We start from the raw sequence: 21440 nt of genomic DNA, 5'->3' as shown, positions 1-21440 counted from the left end.
CAGGCATTACCTTCTGATTCTTAGCCCAAAGCAGAGCTGGAATACATGGGCTCTTCCTGAGCCAGAGGCATCCTGGGTGGTCCCATCACCATGTCTTCTGGCTCAGACAATCTGGGTGGTAGATCCTGAACGACACTCGTTCTCAGTGCAGAATTTGAATGGGTGAGGCAACTTCTAGCCTGTAGAAAAGCTCATGAGGGAAAGATACAACACTACATTCCTCAGTCCTTAAATTATAACTGTGGATTGCAGAGCTCATCAGCACATTCTTCCCAGATTCCCATCCATAGATGAAGAAACGGATGGTCAGACAGAGGAAATGACTTGCCCACAGTCAGTGAGTCACCGGTAGTGTTTAAGAGAACGTGTGTCCCTCTTGACTTCTAGAACTTTCCAACTGGTCTTTGTATGCGGACTCCTCTTGGTTCTAAACTAGGTCTATTAAATTCTATTCTGCTGTATTTTCCAGTTCTTAACAGCTGAGGGCTTCTACCTCCAAAACGCACTGTCTTGGGATAGAGCTAGGCCTGGCTCAAGTCCCTGCCCCGTGACAAAAGCAATGTGACTATGGACAGTAGCTTAACCTCCCTAAGTATTAGTTTCTTCAACTGAAAAGGGAGATAATAATAATTATCCAAGAAACTGTTGTTTTGATTAAATGAAATTATTCATAGAAAGTACTAGGCATAGCGCCCAGCATATGATAAATAGACAACAAAAATGGAAACTACAATCGCTATTATTGTTGCAGAAGAAAGAGTTTGAAAGAAGTATAACACAGTTTAGTTACACAGACTATTTGGAGAGGTGGAATATGATAAATGGATGCTCTGACATGGAAATAATAGGAGGTCAGTAACAAGTAATTAAGAGTCTCAGAGAGAGTTTCCTGGAAGAAGCAAAATGGGATATTTCCATAGGGCAATGAGGCTCTGTCTTCCTCTTTCTTCCTGTTGTACTTTCATAGTAATTTTATCTTCACATTGGTACAGGAAGAAAATCATATATCTTAATTAAAAGGTAGAAAAACAGACCCAAAGAAATGAAGTGACTTGCCTAAAGATATAAGATGGGTTTTTACTGACCTATCGTGATATTAACTACACGCTAACGCTTGAAGAAATATGCACTTTTGCCCAAAGCTGTCATAGAATGCTCAGCCTCCTAGTGTGTGTGTGTGTATATATATATATATATATATATATATATATATATATATATATTCTTAAGATAATTTCATAATCTGTAACTAAATTTTGCTATAAGACTGTGCTCCAAATTTGATACACATTACCATCAATATGACACTTCTGAGGAGGAATATTGAAAAATCATACCAGTAAATGCCAGTATTTTTGTTTCTAATTACTAGAAATGCAGACCTAAGACAGACATGTCACTTGAGACATTTGTGAAAGAATAATGGCTAAATGTTAAAAACGTTTTTTTAAAAAGTCATGTATAGAATGTACAAAACAAGCCTTCAAAACTAGCCAAATAGTCTCATCACATTTAAATACTACAATTTAAATTTATTAGCTAGAAATGTGAAACTAATCTGAAATGCAGTTTAAAGAATTGATGATTAAATACTAATGGAGGTTAGCTTTTAACAAAAAATTTAATGACATTCAGAATTCTATAAAGGAAATCAGAAGTGGTGAAACTAATCATGTTTCAGATGAAGTGGTAAAATTCTATTTCCAAACAAAGAGTAAATAGGAAGTTTCAGCTTGGTCGCATGCTCCCATGCTGCACTAAACGAGAGGATTTTGAACTGGAGAGTGGCTTTGCATCTAAGAATATTCTGATGGTGTTGGCAAGACTGGAAAAGGCAGACACTAGAAGCAGGAGGGCAAGCCAGAAGCTGCTTCAGTTGTCAAGTTTGAGATGCTGGTGGCAGCAGGGATGCAGAGGGAATGACGTGGAATCTTTTGGGTGGGGAGAATTGACAGGGCTTAGGGTCTGCCTAGATGTGAGAGGTGCAGGAGGGGAAGGAGTTCGAGTGGCAGCATAAGACTTTGCAGATGGTTTTAGGAGTAGTTGAAAGGAACAACTTGACATAAATGTCCTACCTTTAGACCAACCATGAAATAGGTCCTAACCTCCTGCACAGCCTTCAGAAGTCACTAGTTTCTATTCTATTCTACCTAGGTTCTTGAGAAAAGAGCCCCCGTTTAGCATTAATTTTGAATTTAACTTGGAGAAAATGTAGTTTTATCACAGGAATTCTTCAGTGGAAAAATGTGGTCTTTTTACTAGCAGTGGTACCCTTTCCCCCTTCCCCACCTTTGTACAAAGGGAGTGACTTGGGCTTCTATTTTCCTGTCTGAAAACTTGGGATAACAACCCCTGCTAGAAGAGCTGCTATAGGCTTTTGTGCAATAATAATGCATGAACCTTGCACACACCATTGGAAGAAGGAGGGTTATTAAGGTTTCTCTACCATTCGGATGTGTTCTATGTGATGCTAGTAGGTAAGAAGTAGGACAGTGGGTCGATGTTATTGGGAGACAGATTTTCCCCCTGGGTAAAGACAAACCTTCTGGGATCCAGAATTTTTAGAAGTTGCAAGGGCCACCTGAGAGAGAGCAAGCTGTAGGCACTGAGGGTGTTCTAGTCAAATAATGTTGTAGAAAAGAGACTTTTCATCAAGCCATGGCACACACGATAGATGATAGATGGTGGTCCCGTCTTCATGGTTTTACCTAACCAAGGTTACTTGTAATTATCTGTTACTTCATCCCTTCTAGTAAAGAAAGTATAGCATAACTAGTGTGAATGAGAATGTTGATAACTAAGCATTAATAGTAATGATTTAGCGTTTATTAACTATTTATCATAGGTGGGACACATACGTGCTTTACATATGTTCTCACATTCAATCTGCAGGAAAACGCTGTGCGGCTAGGTTTATGACTAATTTGAAATAGGCTTAGAGAAGTGAACCACCTGCCTATGACTTCTCAGCTAGTAAGTGATGAAGTCAGGATGGAAACACATGTTTGCTTGTCTCAAAGTTGTGTTTATTAAGAAGGAGGAGGAGGAAGAGGGGAGGAGGGAGGGCAAGGTAGCAGGGAGGAGGAAAACATTCACAAATATTAGCAGAGCACCTTAAATATTATCAGCCATAAATCATTTGTGACACATACCACAAATGAAAAACACAGTGTAGAGAAGTACTTTTCCCACTCTCACACTTTTCCACAGAAGTGCTCCATCTGCTTCAAACAGTGACCATATGCCCCCAGTGACCTGGGATGTAGCCTGAAGAAAATTTCTTATTTTATTCCATAACATGGCCATATACAACGTGCCTACATAGTTTAGAACAAAATGAATGTACAGTGGAATGCACGTCATCTTTATCTTGTGCCTTCATGTATCTCCTGGGAAAACTACTCTTCCCCCTGCCAGAATATTCCAGTTTTAGAAGCACTACCAGAAAAAGTATACATTCATTAGTCTAGAGGTGGATAAAGTATACAATAAACTAAAAGAAAAGAAAAAGCCTATAATTATATTAACAAATTAGCATTCCAGGAGTTTACAAGGCAACAGTTATTCACACATTCATGCTCTATCTCAAGATTTTGATGCATGTCACCTACTTAGTTTTCATTGACAGAGCACTAATGGAATCCCCAGGGACTTCTAGTCTACCCGCAATGTTACTATCTGCTCCAGCACTCCTGAAACAAATTCTCTTTTGGGTAACAAGCCCAACATTCTCAGGAAGGCTATGTTCTTCACCAGAGTCCTTCAGTGCTCATTAACTCCAACTCATCATGGTGTTGAGAGTCAGGAGACATTGTCTATCCATTGGCCCAGCACCTGTTATCTAATTGGCCTTATCCAAACAGCCCCAGCACTAACAGCAGCTGAAACAACAGATGGGCAGGAAAACTTGAGATTTTTTGACATGGTCCTTTTGTTTATGAAATACCCCCCAACTCTGCAATCTAATAGGAATTCTCTTCATTATCATTTTGTGTTTTTTCCCATGGCACTTTTTTATTATTAAAAAGTAAATTATTGATGTAGAGGGAGGTGAAGGAAAGGAATAACATTCCCCTTTGAAAATGGTCAAAAAAAGAAATGGGGATGGTGATTTGGCCATGTGGAATAGACATAAATATATCTTTGCCTTGGAGGATAAGTGGCAGTAGCCAGGTTCATTTGATGGTGGGAAGAATTCAAGCAGGGAGCTGAGAGGGGCTCAGTAAGGGGAGGGAGGTAATCTGGTGTAAGGTTGAGTGTAAGGAAGTGAGAAAAGGCATTGCACTGGGAGGTCTTGAGAGCAGAGGAGCGATGCAATCTAGGCAAATTGGAAATCTGGCAAGAACCAGTGCCTGGAATTGCAATTCCAGGACAAGATCCCCCTTTGCAAGGCATGAGATTGTTAAAACAGGCCTAAGCTAGGGATTAGGGAGGCAGAATGTAGGATATTATTTAATAGCATATGATTGTAAGCAAGTTGCTTAACCTCTCTAGGCCTCAGATTCATCATTTGTAAAATAAACATGAAAATACTAGTATACATGTAGGGTTGTTTTGATTCTCAAATGACAAAATACGTGGAAAGTACTTAGCCTTGGGCCTGACATTTAATTAATGGATGCTGCTCTTATTATTATTTTAGTCAAGAGTGAAAGACAGAGAGAGGAGCAAGTGCTGGGGAGAAGGAGTCACTGGATGTGTTCATGTGTAATGAGGTTCCTGCCCAGGTCTTAACGTGAGGAGAAAAGATCAGACAGCACCCACAGAATCTGGCATGGTACTTTCCACCCTCCGTGCCTTTGCTTACCCTATTTATTTTTCCTGGATGAATACTCCCAAACACCTTCATTATGGGCCACATACTATCTGATTCTTATCCACCAGGATTATTGTAAAGGTTAAATTAAAGATAAAAAATATTCATGTTCACATGTCAACTGATGCTAGTTATTATTGTCGTACATTTTGATGTAGTCCATCATGTGTAAGAGAGTGTCTTAGCCACAGTAGACAATGAAAATTATTGGATGACTGAATGTGCAGGTGATTTCAAAGACAAGTAAGATAGAATGTTCTCAAGGGGATCAGTTTGTCTGCCTCCAGTGTTGTGTCTGTATAGCTAACAGTCTTCTTTATGTTTTCCAGGGATCTAAATCTTGGCAGTGTGTATCAGTACCGGGTCATCACCATTTCGGGAAGTGAAGAGAGTGAGCCGTCGCCTGCTGCCATATACATCCATGGAAGTGGGTACTGCGGCGATGGCGTTATCCAGAAGTAAGTAGATCTAACTCAAGAAAAGGGAGTGAGTGATGCTAATCAGGCCAAGAGATGGTCAGGGTACTGAACAGAAGATCTTATGGAATACTCTTCAATGCATGAGCTGTGAGTTACCAGCAATCCCTGGCAGTCTATCAATTTGTCTGCAACTAGTTTGCTGGCCTCAGAAGAAAAGTAATGATTCTTTCTGGAACACCTGTATGTCTCAAGTAGGTAGCACAATCTATGATTTCAACCGAGCTACTGTTCTACGCTTACTACCAGTATGCTCTTGTTCTTAATGGTTTTATGTATGTTACAAGGATTCCCTTAATCTTTTCCAGCCCAGCCCACATTCAGTTAACAGGACACGGAGCCTCCAGGTCAAAACGCTTTTACATTCTTTGCTGGTTACCATTTACATCTGTTAAAATTACATATTTATGTGTTATTTCTTTTGTATCGTGTTATGTCAACAATTTACAAAATGGGTCAAAGGCTCATAAAAATAGCAAAATATTCTAACTCACTATAATGTTGAAACCATAAATAGTAAACAGTACTCCAAAGTGAGTACTGAATGTGAATATAAGTACAGGAAGGCAAATGAATCAGTAAGTGTAAAGATTCCACACAAGCAGCCAAAAGGGAAAAGTGTGATTAGAAAATATAAAGCTGCGTGTCTAAAAAATGGATTTTATTGGATCATCAGTCCATTCATCCCCTTGTCCACAGAGCAAGATGTTATGCAACTGCGAAATAGGGGCAAGAAGCCATCAAGACTTTTGAATTGTTAAAAAAAAAAAAGTAAAGCTTTGAATTTTTTCCTCCAGAATAAGCACAAAAATGTTTTATGGCACAAAATCGAATAGTTTTTTCCCTAGAGATGAAGAAGAGACCTAAATCATTCTCAATTACGTTCATTATTGCTAGAATTGTGTTCCTTATTGCTAACATAGTTGCAAGTCACACTATTGCTAACAGACTTTTGAAACTATTGGCAGATTTAACGATAAACATTATATCTGGAGATGGCAAAACGAGCTATTGGCAACATTTCTTCATTAAATGGCACTGTTGGGTGTCACATAATATCTGTGCAATGTGGAATTGCAATGACTATTTCTGTAGGGGGACGGGTGGTGTAAAGAGGATTCGTTTCACAGTTGGATGAAATCACTGATGTGCAGAACATGAATCGGCTCATAGGTGTGGTACATATATGAAAGAGAAGTGCTAGATGATGATTTCTTTCAGTTCATCATTGACGCTAGTGCTGGAAGGCAAGGGCAATTTAATTTGGTGCTGATGACTTTGGGGTATGTAATGTAAACTGGAAGCCTGCTTTGGGATGAAAGCGCCAGCTAGGAGCACAGCAAAGACGACACAGTTATGCAAGTAAAGAGTTTGCAGATGAATCCCCATCTACACAGACGTCAGTTATTGGCCAGCAGTTTGCTTTCTGATCATGACTTAGCACGGAAGGGAATAGAGAATGTTGCGAATATGATCAGATGAGGGCCAGTGAATTGCATCTTTTCAACTTACTGCGCAAAAAGATAGTAGTGTGTGCAAGATTCTGCTCCCCCTACACACTGAAGGATACTGGCTGTTACAAGAAAGGTACTAATTCAAGTTTTTGAAATAAGGAATGATGTTTTTAAAAATATTGACACTGATAAGGCCAATAATGATTATTTGCAAGATTTCAAGTGGCTTGCTGAAGTGGTGTATCTCAGGAATACATACTCATGTCTTAAGTGTCCTGCACCTATAATTGCAAAGCTGAATTGTCAAGATTTTAATGCCGAGGAGATAATATAAGAATTTTTAAGTGTTGAATTATGGTGTAAACCACCTGATTGCCAAGAATTTGACTCCTCAAGCATAGAAGATGAAGCTCCTCACTTGTCAGAGAATGAAATCCGTGATATGCTGTGGTGTATATTTAAAACTCATATCCAAATGCAACAACTGAACATGCAGATAGAGTTTGCAAATGCTTAATGTAACAAAATTGGGTAAAGGGAAACCATTGGCTGTTCTCTCCCACATTAAGACATCAACTTCTAGTTTTTGAGGCAACTGTTGTCTCATGGAACACTGAGCAACTAAACAAGACCATCTCCAGGAAAAGTGCCCCATCATTTGTGGGTCCAAGACTGAACTGCATATCCAGAATATCCAGGAAATACTTGCGGTCATTGCTGACAACACATATTTGCGATCTGGGATTTTCTAATTTAGCACAAAGAATAAAGAAAGAAACTCACCAGATATGGAACCTGATCTACAACTCAGTCTATGCATCTTGGAGCCAGATATAGATGTATTGGGAAAAAACTGCAAACAATATCGTTCTTCTTGCTGATCTAAAACTATTATTAACTTAAATAGTATTTTTAACTGTAACAAAGATTTTTAGTATTTTTTCCTAGAATTGTTATCCTGCATAGACGTCAAATACTTGTTAAGTTACCTGCAGATAACAAATAGTTGTTGATACGCTTTGTAGAAAACTGAACGCAGCTTATGGAGGCTTCTCTAAGGGAAAAAAAAATTCTTTGAGGAAAAGGAGAGTTGTCATCTTAGCTAACTGGATTTTTCATGGAATGATACATGCTAAATTGGTATATATATGTAAGAGGATTTACAAAGAAATACAGATAGACTCAACACTCAATGAGGCCCCAGTGGATGACAGCACTAGAAGAATATTATAATAATGATAATAATATTCATGAATATTTATTGAGTCTCTGCTATGCACAGTGCACTGTGCTACACTATTACTTCCTTGGGTCCTTCCAACAACCATATGAGATAGGTCCTATTACCATGCTTTACAAAAGAGACAACTAACGCCCAAAGATTGAAGTGATTTTCTCAACTTACCATCCGGTAAGGAAGAGAATCCAGATGTGAACCCAGGGCCCAGGTTCTCATCTGGATTCATTATTGCCTTGCTGTGTGACTGACAACCCTGCAAAACTAACAAGTGAAGGAGTAGCTACATGCTATCTGCTACATCCCAGGCACTGTGCCAGGCATCAGGGTGCTAAAATGACAAAGACTCCGTCACTTCCTTTGGCATCTTAAAGCCTGTATAGGGAGCTCTCAAGTAACAGGCAGAGGCGTCAGTTTGACAAGTGCTGTGATGGATGGAGCCCAGTGTCTCTGGACACAGAGAAGACGGCCACCCACTCTAGCCTGGGAGGTCAAAGAAGGTTTCTCAGAACCTCTCTATATAATGAGAGACCTGTCATGCCTAGAAGATATTTGTGGTGACCCCAATGTTTTGCTTAAACCAATAGAACATAATGTTTGGGTGGTGAGGGAAGGCATTCTTTGTGGCTTGGGGAAACCAGCCCAGGTTAAAAAAAAAAGTCTCTCCCCAGATAACCCATGAAATAACTAAGAAGCACAAGGCCATCACCAGTTGCTAGCCTGCGAGGTTCACTGGCGGAGATTGAAATATGGGCCCAGCTTTAGGGACTTCTTTGCTCATGGGTTTGCAGACAGGAGAAAACTTGGGTGGCTGTTCAGAGATCAATGCAATGCCCTAGCCATCTTGAAGTTTGATTGCAAGGCACCATCCTGCTACTCTGACACCTCCTAAAAGCAACAAACATTTCCCAGTGCTAATTGCCCTGCCCGGGTGAAGGGAAAAGTCTGAGGCCTCTTCCATGCTGTGACAGGTCCCAGCTGGTCCCTGGGGAGGGAGGGAGGGACAGCTGCCACACACTCTGCGGAGACCTTCCAGGATTAAGTGGGAATGGAAACTGTGATTCCCTGAGCATCTACTGTGTATCACACACCATGCTGGCCACTTTAAGTTACGTTCCATTCTTGCACCAACTCTAAGGAGTAGGTATAATTACCTCCATTTTAACCAATGAGAAAACTGAGATTCAGCATCTAGAACAGCACTGTCCAATGGATTTTTCTGCCATGATGGAAATATATTCTGTGCTGTCCAACACAGTAGCCAATAGCTACATCCAGCTACTTGAAAGGGACTTGAAATGTGGCCAGTGTGACTGAGGAATGGAACTTTTAAATTATTTTAAATTTTAATTGATTTAAAATTGTCAAAGACAGATCAGATAGAGAGATCAAGTGACTTGTCCAAGATCACACAGCTAGTTTGGAACATGGGATCCAAACCCAAGTCTTCTGTTTCTAAAAGGGTGTGAATTTTCCAGAAAGTGGCAGTCTATTCAGTCTTTCAGTTATTACTCCCCCTTCTCTTCTCCTAGGTCCAGTTTAGAGAGCATTGCTCATTTTCTACCCATCTTAACCTCTGCAGAATCATCTATAGGTGATGGAAATAATTCCTAAAAAGAAAACAAGAGGAGGCATTTTTATTTCCTGGCAGCATACTTCCACAGGCCTTCGAGTTCTTAACACCATGAAATGACACACCGAATAGAGAAGAGAAACCTTTCTGAGAAAAGGAAGACCAAATCTGATCATGTGAATAGAAAAAAGTCTTTACCTTTAAGTGCATTGGAGGAGTAGGGAGGGAAGTGAGGCAGGGCGTCATGAAGAACAGCATTTATATGTTTAGAAACTCCAAAATTTCTTTCAAATTCACCATTTCAAAATGGCAGTGAGATTTCACAGACACTATGGAGCAAGGTCTGTGCATCCATTTGTTCATTCATTCATCCATTTCTTACTATCATCTCACTTTAACTTAACTGACAAGATCTCAGAGAATGAGTTTGAAGCAGGAATTCTACTTTGTCATGCGAAACAAAATATGGCAAATGTCATGGGATTTTACAAATTTACACCTTTTATGCATTTCATTTTGAAGATGAAGAAACAGAGCCTCCAAATGGGAAAGAGATTTGCCCGAGGCCTCACGGAAAGTTCGTGGCCTGGGGAGGGACTTTTCCGTGTCCAGCTGTGATTCTGAAGCTGATGAGACAAATTTCTCTTCTCTGCCCGTTCTGCAGAAGCCAAGGTGAGGAATGCGATGACATGAATAAGATCAATGGTGACGGCTGCTCCCTTTTCTGCAAACAGGAAGTTTCCTTCAATTGCATTGGTAAGTCTTCGTCTTTTCTTTGGGCTTTGCTGGAAAAGTGGACAGTGTGAAATAGTTAGTCAGTTACAATAATAGCAATAGTTATGACTAAAGGATGAGTTACTCCTTTATGTTACAAATATTTATTGAGTGTCCCCTATGAGCCAGGCACTGTTTTAGGCACCAGAAAATATAGCAACGGAAAAAAAAGGCAGATATTCCTGCCCTCGTGGACCTTATGTTCTCATAGATGACAGCGATGACTAGTAACTTTTTTGATCGAAATCTACCTGACGTACGTTATCACTCTTCTTCAAGCCAACTGTCCAGGATACTTATTAGTATAGATTTTTAAGGCTTTTATTCTTACTTTAGAGATGAGAAAAATCAAAAGCCAGAGAAATTATAAAACGCGGCGAGAGTCACACGGGTTAGAAGTGATTGAAGACAGAACAAGGACTTGATCCTGATTTTGTCTGATTCTTAGGGACGTGCTCAGTTCATTTTGCTACACAACCACCCAGCCAGGATCCGCCGTCGTCCCCTCTGCACACTCAGACCCTTGGGCGGTCTCTCTGACTTGGAGGAGGAAGAATAGCAGACCAGCCTGTGTTTAGAAAGCAAATGTCCTCTTCCCACCTTTCCTGGGTCAGATGGGAAATTTGTTCACTCCTGCCTTTTCTAGGAGTCTGGCTGATCTTGTTGTTTCAGCCCCACTTGGGAGGCCCTGGCCAGCCCGGGGCTGGTAAACAGACAGGCTGGGGGGCAGGGATGGAATTTTGAGCTGGCCCAGATGAGATCATACTTCCTTTAAGATGCAAATCAATACCTGAAGATCAAAGGTCCCCAGGCTAATCCCTTGGGCTGGAGGTGAAAAGTAATCACAATTCATTTGCAAGTACAAAAGACAGAGGTGCTCTATCTGGAGAGGGAAGGGCAGCTACGGAGGGATGAAAACAGTGATGGGAAGATTTCTCACTGAAAGGCAATTTTCTAGGAGGACGAAAGGGGAGGAAATGTCATCAGGTCCTTACATTTGCAATGCATTACAGGGCTGCATTTAGCTCTTCCTTCTCCGGTAGATTGTGAGCTCCGTGAGGTCTTTACCATGCATCATTCACCTTTTATTCCGTCCTCAACACACATTTATTGAGCACCTACTGTCTCCTTGGGACCAAGTAGGGGCTGAGCGATACAATAGAGGTGACCCTGTAACTGTTTGTGGATGGAAGAAAGGAAGACATGGAGCAAGGAAGGACAGGAGAGTTTCCAGGCAGGGCCCTGGGTTTTTCAACGGCAGAAGATTTTTTTCCCTCCTCTCTTGATTTGAGTATGGTCCATAATAAAAGCTTGAGATTAACCTAGTGGTGTGGCAGAAAGAGCCTTGGACTAAAATGAAGAAAACCAGGCTCTGGTCCTAGCTGTGCTGAGAGCTTGCTGCATAAACCTGACCAAGTCACTTCCCTGCTCTGGGCCTCAGTTTCTGTCCTATAAATTGAAAGGATTGGGTTAAGTGGTCCTTAAGAGCCTTACCTGCACTTCTGTTGTGTGGTTTCCAAGATGTGTGACTATTCCTCATAATCCTGAGCTCTACTTGAACCAAACTCTCACCTTTGCTGTTACCCTCATGACACCCAATATTACTCTCAGATCATGCTGGAAAATATCTACCTATTTCATTCACGCTAAGGTGGCATGTAACTTACGTGCTTCTGGGAAGAAGGTAGGATGTGGTGAAGGTAGGATATGGTACCCTAAAAGAGAAGCTTGGGCCCTGAAATCCATGTTCTATATCACCTTAACACCATGCAGCTATAAACTAAAATAAGGGAGCCCGTTACAGGTGGAAGCTCATCATCCATGGATGGGGTCTGCAAACTATGGTCCACGGGCCAGAACTATATTTGTAATAAAATCTTACCAGAATACAGCACGCCCATTCCTTACATATTGCCTATGGCTGCCCTCCTGCTACAACAATGGAGTTGAGTGGTTGCAACAAAGACCCTATGGCCCAAAGAGCCTAAAATATTTACTGTCTGGCCCTTTACAGACACCATTTGCTGACCCCTGGTCCATGGACTTGGAGTCTTTGATATTCTTGGCTATTGGACCCCAGTGCAGAGAGGAGGTGAAAATTATAACATGGTTCACCTTTCTTAGAAAAAGAACTTAGGGGTCGGCCCCGTGGCTTAGCGGTTAGGTGCGCGTGCTCCGCTACTGGCGGCCCGGGTTTGGATCCCGGGCGCGCACCGACGCACCACTTCTCCGGCCATGCTGAGGCCGCGTCCCACATACAGCAACCAGCAGGACGTGCAACTATGACATACAATTACCTACTGGGGCTTTGGGGGAAAAAAAGGAGGAGGATTGGCAATAGATGTTAGCTCAGAGCCGGTCTTCCTCAGCAAAAAGAGGAGGATTAGCATGGATGTTAGCGCAGGGCTAATCTTCCTCACAAAAAAAAAAAAGAAAAAGAAAAAGAACTTAATTTTAAGCATACAGTGGTGGGGCCTGGGAGACTATGTTAGAAATAGCACTGGACTGGGTGTCCAGCCCTAGCTTATCTTGCCTCTTTGGGTCTCACTCCTCCTCTCTATTTTGGGCAAAATGACTATTTTGAAGGAGAGCAGTGATTTTCAAGCTGTGTTAACTGAAATGCTTAAGAGGAAAGGAGTGAAGATAGGGGAGTTACCCAGAGGGTGAGACTTGGAGGCTCACGGATCCATTTTATATACCATCATTCTCTACTCGATTGTAAGTATTCTGCTGCTGATGCTGATATTTACTGAACATCTATTATATACCAAGCACATTTATAAACTCTCATTCTCTTAACAACTCTTTTATTGTCTTGCTTTTACAAAAGAGGGAGCTGAGGCATGGGGAGGTGAGCTAAGGGTATGCAGTTAAGTGGTAGAATTGAACTCAAGTCCAGGGATCTTGACTCCAAAGCTCACTGTGGTGAGCTACCTGCAAAAAAGACTGCTCTTGGTCTAGTAGGGCTTTGGGGCTGAACGAGGAACATACAGTATAGACTAATTCATGTAACGAACTAATGGACTGAAATACAAAACTGTCAGTGGTGGATGGTGTCCAGGGGAGGCTCTCCATTACCCCTGTGTATGGAGTGTGTTTTGTGTTAGAGGAAGGGCCTTAGCTATGCCCCTCACCCTCGCCATTTAGAATTCCATTGGAGACACGGGGCATTCCAGGCATTAAGGAGTCTATCCAGAGATCCCACCTCCCAAGAACTACACTCCAAGGAGAAACTCCATGGCTTTGAGTCTAGAAAACCATCCTCCTGTAAGAAGAACAGCTGAAGAATAGACAATGAATCTTTGGCTCCCAGCAGATGCAGTTTTAATGAGTCAGAGAAATGGGACTGGAGTGTGGGAGGCTTTGCTGAGGTGGACACTGTTCTCATCATTACATTTGTCAAGACAGTGGCCAGAATAGTGGCCAAAAGAACAGGCTTGAGTGAGACTGACTTGGGTTCCTACCCTGGCCTAGACCTGTGACCTTGGCTAAGCTTCAATGTTCTCATCCAGAAAATGGTAAAACTCCTGGGAGTCAACTGTGGAAGATATTTACCAATATTTTTGTATACTTATTGTCTGAATTCCCTTTCCTAGATTTAGGAAATAACTCTCCCTGTTATACTTGTAATGAGGCAGAGCCCAACCCCCACTACGGAAGCTGAAAACCCGAGAGTCTTCTTCTCTCAGTCCCCTTAATAGTTTAAATGTAGGCACAAGACCTATACTCTCCCCCAGTCAGATACACCCACCCAAGACATTGAATCAGGAGCTAGTGGTGATAAGACATAGGGACCTGCAGAAACCATTTTGATAAGGATGGTGAGGATGGCCACAGCCCGTGCATTTCCAAAATACCAGTGACGACATGCAGCATTAGTGCTGATGTGACGATGTGTAGCAACACGTCTGTGATGTCTTCACAAGACCTGGGACCTAATCTTGAGCTTGGAATTGGGCCTCAGAACAAGCAAGCCTGGCTCTCCAGCCCTCCCAGGGAGTGTTCCATAAGTATCCAATATTCTTTGAATAGATTTTGTTTGTTTCCTTGTTTTGCTTAAGTTAGCCAAAGTTGGTTTCTGTTGATTGTCACTTAGAAGCCTGACGGAAAATTGTTGTCATAAGATACTATGAGGTTTAGCCCCATTCCTAGCAAGTTGGATGTGTTTGATGCACATTACTTTTCTCAGTGTGTGTTTGTGTGGGTGTGGGTGTGTGGGTATATGTGTGTGTTGGGGGGTATCAGCAACAACCACCATTTATGGATACCCGTTAGGTGGTATGCCCTGTGTCATGCATCTTTGTTTAATGTGAGCCTATGTGAGGTCTCTTATATCCAGATGAGGGATCTGAGACCTACTGTGATGTGTTAACTTGTCCAAGGTCACATAGCTCATAGAAGTGTGATCCCAAGTCCAGACTGAGTGGAGAGCCCCTGCTTTTTCTACTCTTTCACTCTGGCTCTCCATCTGAATGACCTCCTTCTTTCCTTCCTTCCTTCTTTCCTTCCTTCTTTTCTTCTCTCCTTCCTCCCTTCCTTCCTTCCTTCCTCCCTCCCTCCCACCCTCCCTCTCTTCCTGCTTCCCTTCCTTCCTTCTTCCCTCCCTTCCTCCTTTCCCTTCTTCTCTTTTATTGTTTTGTCACCAGTCACTTAGCAGGGCTAATGTTTTCCCTGGGTTTGGTAACACCAGTGTGAGGGTGGGTGACAGATTTATGGTGGCATTCTCATTCACTTTTCAGAAGCCCACACATCCGGAAGTATTCCCAAGGTGCCAGTGTGTTATTATGCAACACCCTGGGACTTCCCTTTCCCACTTTCCCGCCCCCAGCGCCCTCATCCCCCAGCACATAATAAGTTGCTTGTTAAAAGGAACACCGCCCACAAGATCTCTTAGGCAATGCACGCTAGATCCCCGGCAATGTAGAAATTATCTTGTCCTTTCCCCCCCTTTTTAAAATATAACATATACCAGGCCTGAGGTTTCAGTGAAAAAATGTGGTATCAGTAAAATGATAACTCCCCCCCCAACAGACATTGGCTGGAGGCATTGTTCAGCAGCGTTGGGAATTCTGTCTGTAAAGCACTGAGTCATAAACTACAGACAGGCTGCTGATAAAAGCTGAAGGAGGGAAGGTAATGGTCAAATTAGTCAGACAAAATGTGAAGCATCCCCAAAAGGGGTTATACTTAGTAATATGTCTTGAGCCAGTGCTGGAAATGTGCTACCTTCTGAGATGACATTTAATCCATTCCAGGAGATGCAATTGTGGACAACTCCTCATGCTCTGTTTGGATTAACCACCCTGTGTGCTTCAGGATAGCTGGGTCCAGGTCTCAGTTTAGACTGGAGAGCCCTAGCTGCAGCTTAGCATCTCGAAGCCTCAGTTTCTCCCTTTGTGAAATGAGAGTGATTGGGCTGAGGGCTCTCAGGCTTCTTTCCCTTTCTGACACTGAAGAATCCTCGATTTGTCAAACATCCATTTAAAGGCTTTGGGGTTTCAAATCCTGCTTGCTGCTGATATATAGTTAGGAAAACAAAGCAAACGGACCCCCACGTTGTCTTTCCCAGACATACACACACTCTGTGTGTCTCATTTTCTCCCTCCCTCCTCACTCCTCTCCTCTCCCCCATCCCCTGTCATTAACATCACTTTGTCTCTGGTCCCTGACACAGCATCTCCAGCCCTGTCCCAGAGCCAGGGCCAATAACTCAATTATCTGTGAGGCAGATAAGGGGGAGGAGGAGGGATCAATCCGCCTCCCTGCCAGTCATTGGGAGGAGCGGGGGTCACTGAGCCTTGTGGCCCCTCTGTCAGGCCGCCCTGGCCTGTTCTGAGCCCAGGCGAGAAAGAAAAACAAGAAGATGAATCGCCACGTCTTCTTGGTGGATGTTCTGATGAGACTTTAAAACAACAATGACTAAAAAGGAAAACAGCATCTGGTGGGAGGAGGGGGACTGGAAGGGAGAGGAAGACTGGGCTCTGCTGGGAGTTGCATGTATCATGATTTTTCTTTCTAACAACGTGAAATCATAATAGACGATCCACCTCTCACCTTACCAAAAAATTGAAATTAAAAAATAAAATAAAACTTCTCCTGGCTACATGTATGCCTTCAGACCTCCCTCTGTGGAAAACATAGGCACTTTCACCAAAATACCTTCTTGAAATAAAACTTCCCTTGACTTAAAGACAGGCCTTTAAAGAAGTGGCAATCATGGTGGTGGTGACAAAGGTGATGGTGGTAATGCTCTACCAGCTAGGATGGGTGACATGCTTAGCACTGGCATAATGACATAGGGCATAATGGCTAAGAACATGGATTCTGGGTGAAAAGCCTGGCACAGACACTTTTGTCTGTACCTCAGTGTTCTCATCAGTAAAATAGGTTAGTAATAGTTGCCACTTCTTACAGTGCTTGTGAGGATGAAATGAGGTTATATATGTAAAGCATTTGAAAACAGTGGCACCTAGTAAGTGTTATATATATGTTTGCTACTGCTGCAATGATTATTGTTATTCATATCATTAATTCAGAAATTGCATCAATCCTCTCCAGAACCCTATGAGATAAATAATGTTATTATCCCAGTTTTGTAGAGGAAAGAAGCTGAGGTTCAGAGGGGTTAAGTAACTTGCCCAAGGTCATACAGCGGGCAATAGCAGAGGTGGGATTCCCAATACCTAGGCAGAGTCTGCACACTTAACGGTGAAGTTATGTCATTTATCAGGCACCCAGTTGTACCAGCCTCCATGCTAAGAACCCTTTTTCCAGATGATTTCATTCATCCTCCCAACAACTCAGAATAATAATGCCCATTTTGTTAATAAGAAAACTGAGGCGCCAAGAGTTTAAATGAATTGCCTTAAGTCTTACAGCAGGTAGGTGCGAGAAGGAGACTTCCAATCCCGTCTGCGACCTCTAAAGATCATGTTCGATATCCAGACGAACCTCCAAAAAAGCAGTAGAGAAATTCTCTTTTACACTGCTCCTGCCCTGGTGCCATTGACTGACAGCAGGAAATGAAAGTGAACGCCTCTGTCCCTCCCGTGCCTTTTTCATGAGCCATGAAAATGACAACTTTCAGTTATTATCACCCTATAAATGTTCCACTGCATAAACCTCATGCCCCCGACACAGGACCAGTCTGTGTTTGGGGCTGTATTTTCATTTTTAACAGCTCACCCTCCATTGACAGTAGCCACGTCGTTTTTTTAACATAGGAGGAGTTTGACACTTAATCTTGTTGTCATGGTGATGTGTTGGCAATAGAGGAGCCTGAATTCAAATGTCTGTGGTTGTGATTACTACCTGGGTCATCCTGGGCATCTCCCATCCTGTCTCTGAGTCTCAGTCTCCTCTTCCAGGAAATGGATGTAATTATAACACCCACAGTTCTGTGCAGAGATAGATAGAAATAATGTCTATGGAGTGTTTAGCGCTACGCATGGCAGTTAGTGGACCCTCAAGAAAGTCAGTTAAGGCCACTGCATCTTCCCCTTCCTCACTCCCCATCTCACTTGTGAGAGATGCAAAGGCCACCAATCCATCTCTGGCAAAAGCGATCCAGAGCCGGATCCTGCCATTAGAATGAGATGGTCCCTTATGCAAAGAGACTGAACCCCCTTGATCTCCGTTTCCCCAGTTATAAAGTGATGGGGGTGAGCTTGATGAGCTCCCACGGCCCTTTTAGCTCTGACTTCCAGAATTTAAATCCCAGATCCTTATTGTTTTTAAACTGTGCATTTTAAAAGAAATGAGGGCTTGGGGAGGAGAAAGGAATTCCTTTAACCCAGAGGGTCAAAGAGGGTCATTGAGGGGACAAAGGAGCAGGAAAGGGAGGCGATGGGGGGAAGGCTGCGTGCGGGGCAGGACCAAAGATCTGAAGTCCTCGACCGGGAGGTCTGATGGACGCATTCAAACACCCTTGAGTCAGCACCGCTTAGGATCAAGCTTGCCATCCAGCCTCAGACCATGGCTTACCACCTCCTTTGGAAACCCGGGAGGCCTACCCCACAGAGAGGCCGGGCTGGAATGAAAAGAAACAGGACGGCTCTGACGCCAGAAAGGAGGAATTCTAGCCCTCAGCCCAGGTCGGCTTCCTGACTCTTGGGGAGAGGTCAGGCTCAGAAGGGCTTGGGGCTTGCCTGAATTCGAGGAATTGAGACCAAACCTTGACGTGTGCCTTTGAAAGGCAGCCCGAGTCCAAGGCAGGTGAATCTGGGGAGGCAAGAACAAGAGCTTCTTTGTGGCATTTCAAGTGACCAGAAACCTGCGTGCACGTACATGTGCCTTGCTGTGCATCTGTGCAGTTATGACCAAGGCAGCCCGGGAGAGGAGAGAGGCCTGGGGGCCGGGTATCGGGGCTTTTTTCTAGCTCCTGGCTCTCCGCGCTTTCTTGGGAACTCTGTTAGGTTGCAAGAGACATTTAATATTCATGAGCTGTGATCTCCATTTGAAGGGAGTGCCTTGGGGGAAATTGAAATATTAAGCAAGCGAGGGATACAGACCTAATTGTATCCTCCTTTTCTTTTTGGACAGAGAAGTAATGTGCTTAAAATAAAATGATGGATGGGCAGTCAGGATTGTGTGAAAACCCCACTGCTGTAGCCCACAGAAGAAATCGGCTGCGTGCTCTAACACATGCAGTCCGAGCCAGGCAGAAGATGGTGCAAATCGGTTGCTGGGTCATGTCATGTCATTCATTCACGCATTTATTGATGCCTGCTGTATGCTGAGCCCTATGCTAGTTGCAAAGGAAACAGCATTGAACAAGGGAGGCCAGGGAGGCTAGCAAAATGACACTGATAATTATTTAAATGTAATTGTTGAAAAAGCCACTAAGTGGAAATACCTGAAGGTGTATAACTGAAGGACCTCCTTTACATTGAAGGGTCAGGAAAGCGCTCCTTGAAGACACGACATTGAAGCTAAGACTTGAAGGTTGACTAGGAAGTGGACACATTAGGGAGACTGGGAGCAGGTTGACAGAGTGAGAATTGCAGGAAGTTCAGACTATTACATCCTCGAGGCAGGAAAGAGCTTTTGAAAAGGTCAAAGACAGTCAGCATGGCCCCTGGTAGTGAAGAAGAAAGAAAGATGTGGCCGGAATGTTGCAAGCTCTAATCCTTCAGGTCCTTGAAGACCACGGTGAGGCTGTTGCTTATGGCATGAAAGGAGGAGAAGGCAGCTCCTGTGTGTGCATTCTACATTCTGTGCCAAGCCCTGCGCTCGACACAGTAGACAAGAGCACGCTTGCAAAGATCAGGGTCAGAAAACTACTTCCCAGGGCCAAACCCAACCTGCTGCCTGTCTGGGTAGACAAAGTTTTATTGAAACACAGCTCTGCCCCTTGGTTTAGATATTTGCCACTACAGAGACAGAGTGGAGTAGTTCCAACAGAGACCTTGTATGGCCCACAAGGCCGAAATATTTACTATCCGGCCCTGCACAGAAAAGGTGCCGACCAACCACTGGCAGAGATGGATGAGTATATAGGTGGGAGAAAGAATAGCCAGTTAGGGAGATCAAGGCAGATGAGAGATAAAGAGGTGAGGCTATCACCTCATCTACCTTGCTCCTGGTTCACAGGTCCGTTTCCCTCACCCTTGAGGGAAGAAGTCATCCTGTCCATCCCTGTGTCCCCAGCAGCCAGCTTGAGCCAGTCATTGTCTGATGCACTGAACCAAATGACACTTTGAGGCAGAAAAGAGTAGCCAGAGGAGCCCAAACAGCTCACCGCCTAAAGCCTCAGGCAGCCTGCTGGGTCTTCTCTGGCTGTGGAAGGGAGCGTGTTGATATTTATGGAGAACCTACTACGTTGTCTCATTTCAAAGCCACAGCACCCCTGGCAACCAGGCCTTATTATCACCACTTTCCAGATGACACAACAGAGCCCCCAAATGTTTAAGTGGCTTTTGAGAAAGTGGCCTCCATTCAATAAATATTTATTGAACTGGAAAACCACCACAAGAGGAAACAAACCCTCGTGAATGCCACATCCCGTGCAGGCTGGCTGCCACACGCACGCGGGGCACTTAACTCTCTCTTGATCTTCTCAAGGCTGCAGGAAGGCAGGGCTGTCACTCCCATTTTATACAAGGAGAAACTGAGGCTCAGGGAGATGAAGTGACTTGTTTGAAGCAGGTGATTATTAGGTGGCAGAGCTGGGATTTGAACCAAGATCTACCCAACTCCAAGACTAGCAGAGCCGGCGCCCTCCTCCAAAATACAGACTTTCAGAACAGGGTCTCTTCCATCGCATCATGCCAGACAATAGTCACAATAATAGAAATAGCTTGTTATTAATTTAATTAATTTAATGATTTTTCTCTATTAACTCCCTTGATTAATTGCGTTGACCCTGTGAGGTAGTTTTACTATTATGCCGTCTTTTAGATAAGGAAAAAGCCCAGAGATGTTAAGTCATTTACTCAAGGCTCCCAGTAAGGGATTCCAGCCCTGGCAGTCTGGCTCTTAAGCCCTCGGGCTAAACTGCTAATTTATGCTACCTCTAGATCGTTAAGGTTATCTAATGAAAAAATGTGTACTCTCAAGAGCTGAACAGCTTACCAGCAAACAGATAATGAGAAGGGGAAACAATGCCCCGCGCAAAAGGAATCTCCCCTTCACAAAAAGATCCCGGGGTCTCTTTAAGAAACACTGTCTGAAGTGTTTGTTTACAGATCATTAACTACTTAACAGAGGGAGAAACTAAAAGCGACTTTTTCTTGGCTGCCACTGATTAAGTACCAAGGACAAATTAAGATAAAGCAAATCTGAAATTATAATAATTTTTAAGGGACTGGGTTTTCAATTTTAATTTGCCAGGCAGAAAGATAAAATACTCGGCTCCCGGTGTCTGCAGCCCAGCTCACAGGCACTGGGGTTGCCTTCTCTGTCCTCCAGGCAGCAGCCACAGGGTCCTACAAAGACAGCTGGAAGCTAATGTGACCAATTGCACACTAGTTTTTGTCTACATGTATTAAGCGCCTGCTGCCTACAAAATTCTGTGCTTGGCAGGATGCAGATGGGAGTGACAAGCAGCAGCATCAGACGTCCTTCATTGGAGGACTTCAGAGGACAGTGGTCACTAAGGATATGCAGGGAT

General features: G+C 43.2%; 1 protein-coding gene across 1 annotated transcript in view; it reads left to right on the top strand.

Annotated features, from left to right (window-relative positions):
* PAPPA (pappalysin 1) overlaps nucleotides 1-21440 on the top strand; it is a 240959-nt gene that overhangs the window by 102245 nt on the left and 117274 nt on the right. Inside the window, exons 8-9 of the mRNA XM_087419210.1 lie at nucleotides 5146-5274; nucleotides 10221-10312. Coding sequence (XP_087275336.1) covers nucleotides 5146-5274; nucleotides 10221-10312 — 221 coding nt within the window. The remainder of the gene's footprint in view (nucleotides 1-5145; nucleotides 5275-10220; nucleotides 10313-21440) is intronic.

The sequence above is a fragment of the Ceratotherium simum genome, chromosome 29 (genome assembly GCF_057802395.1).
Source record: "Ceratotherium simum simum isolate JZ-2026a chromosome 29, ASM5780239v1, whole genome shotgun sequence".
Taxonomy (NCBI): Eukaryota; Metazoa; Chordata; class Mammalia; order Perissodactyla; family Rhinocerotidae; genus Ceratotherium; species Ceratotherium simum.
This window is presented reverse-complemented; position numbering and strand designations above follow the sequence as displayed.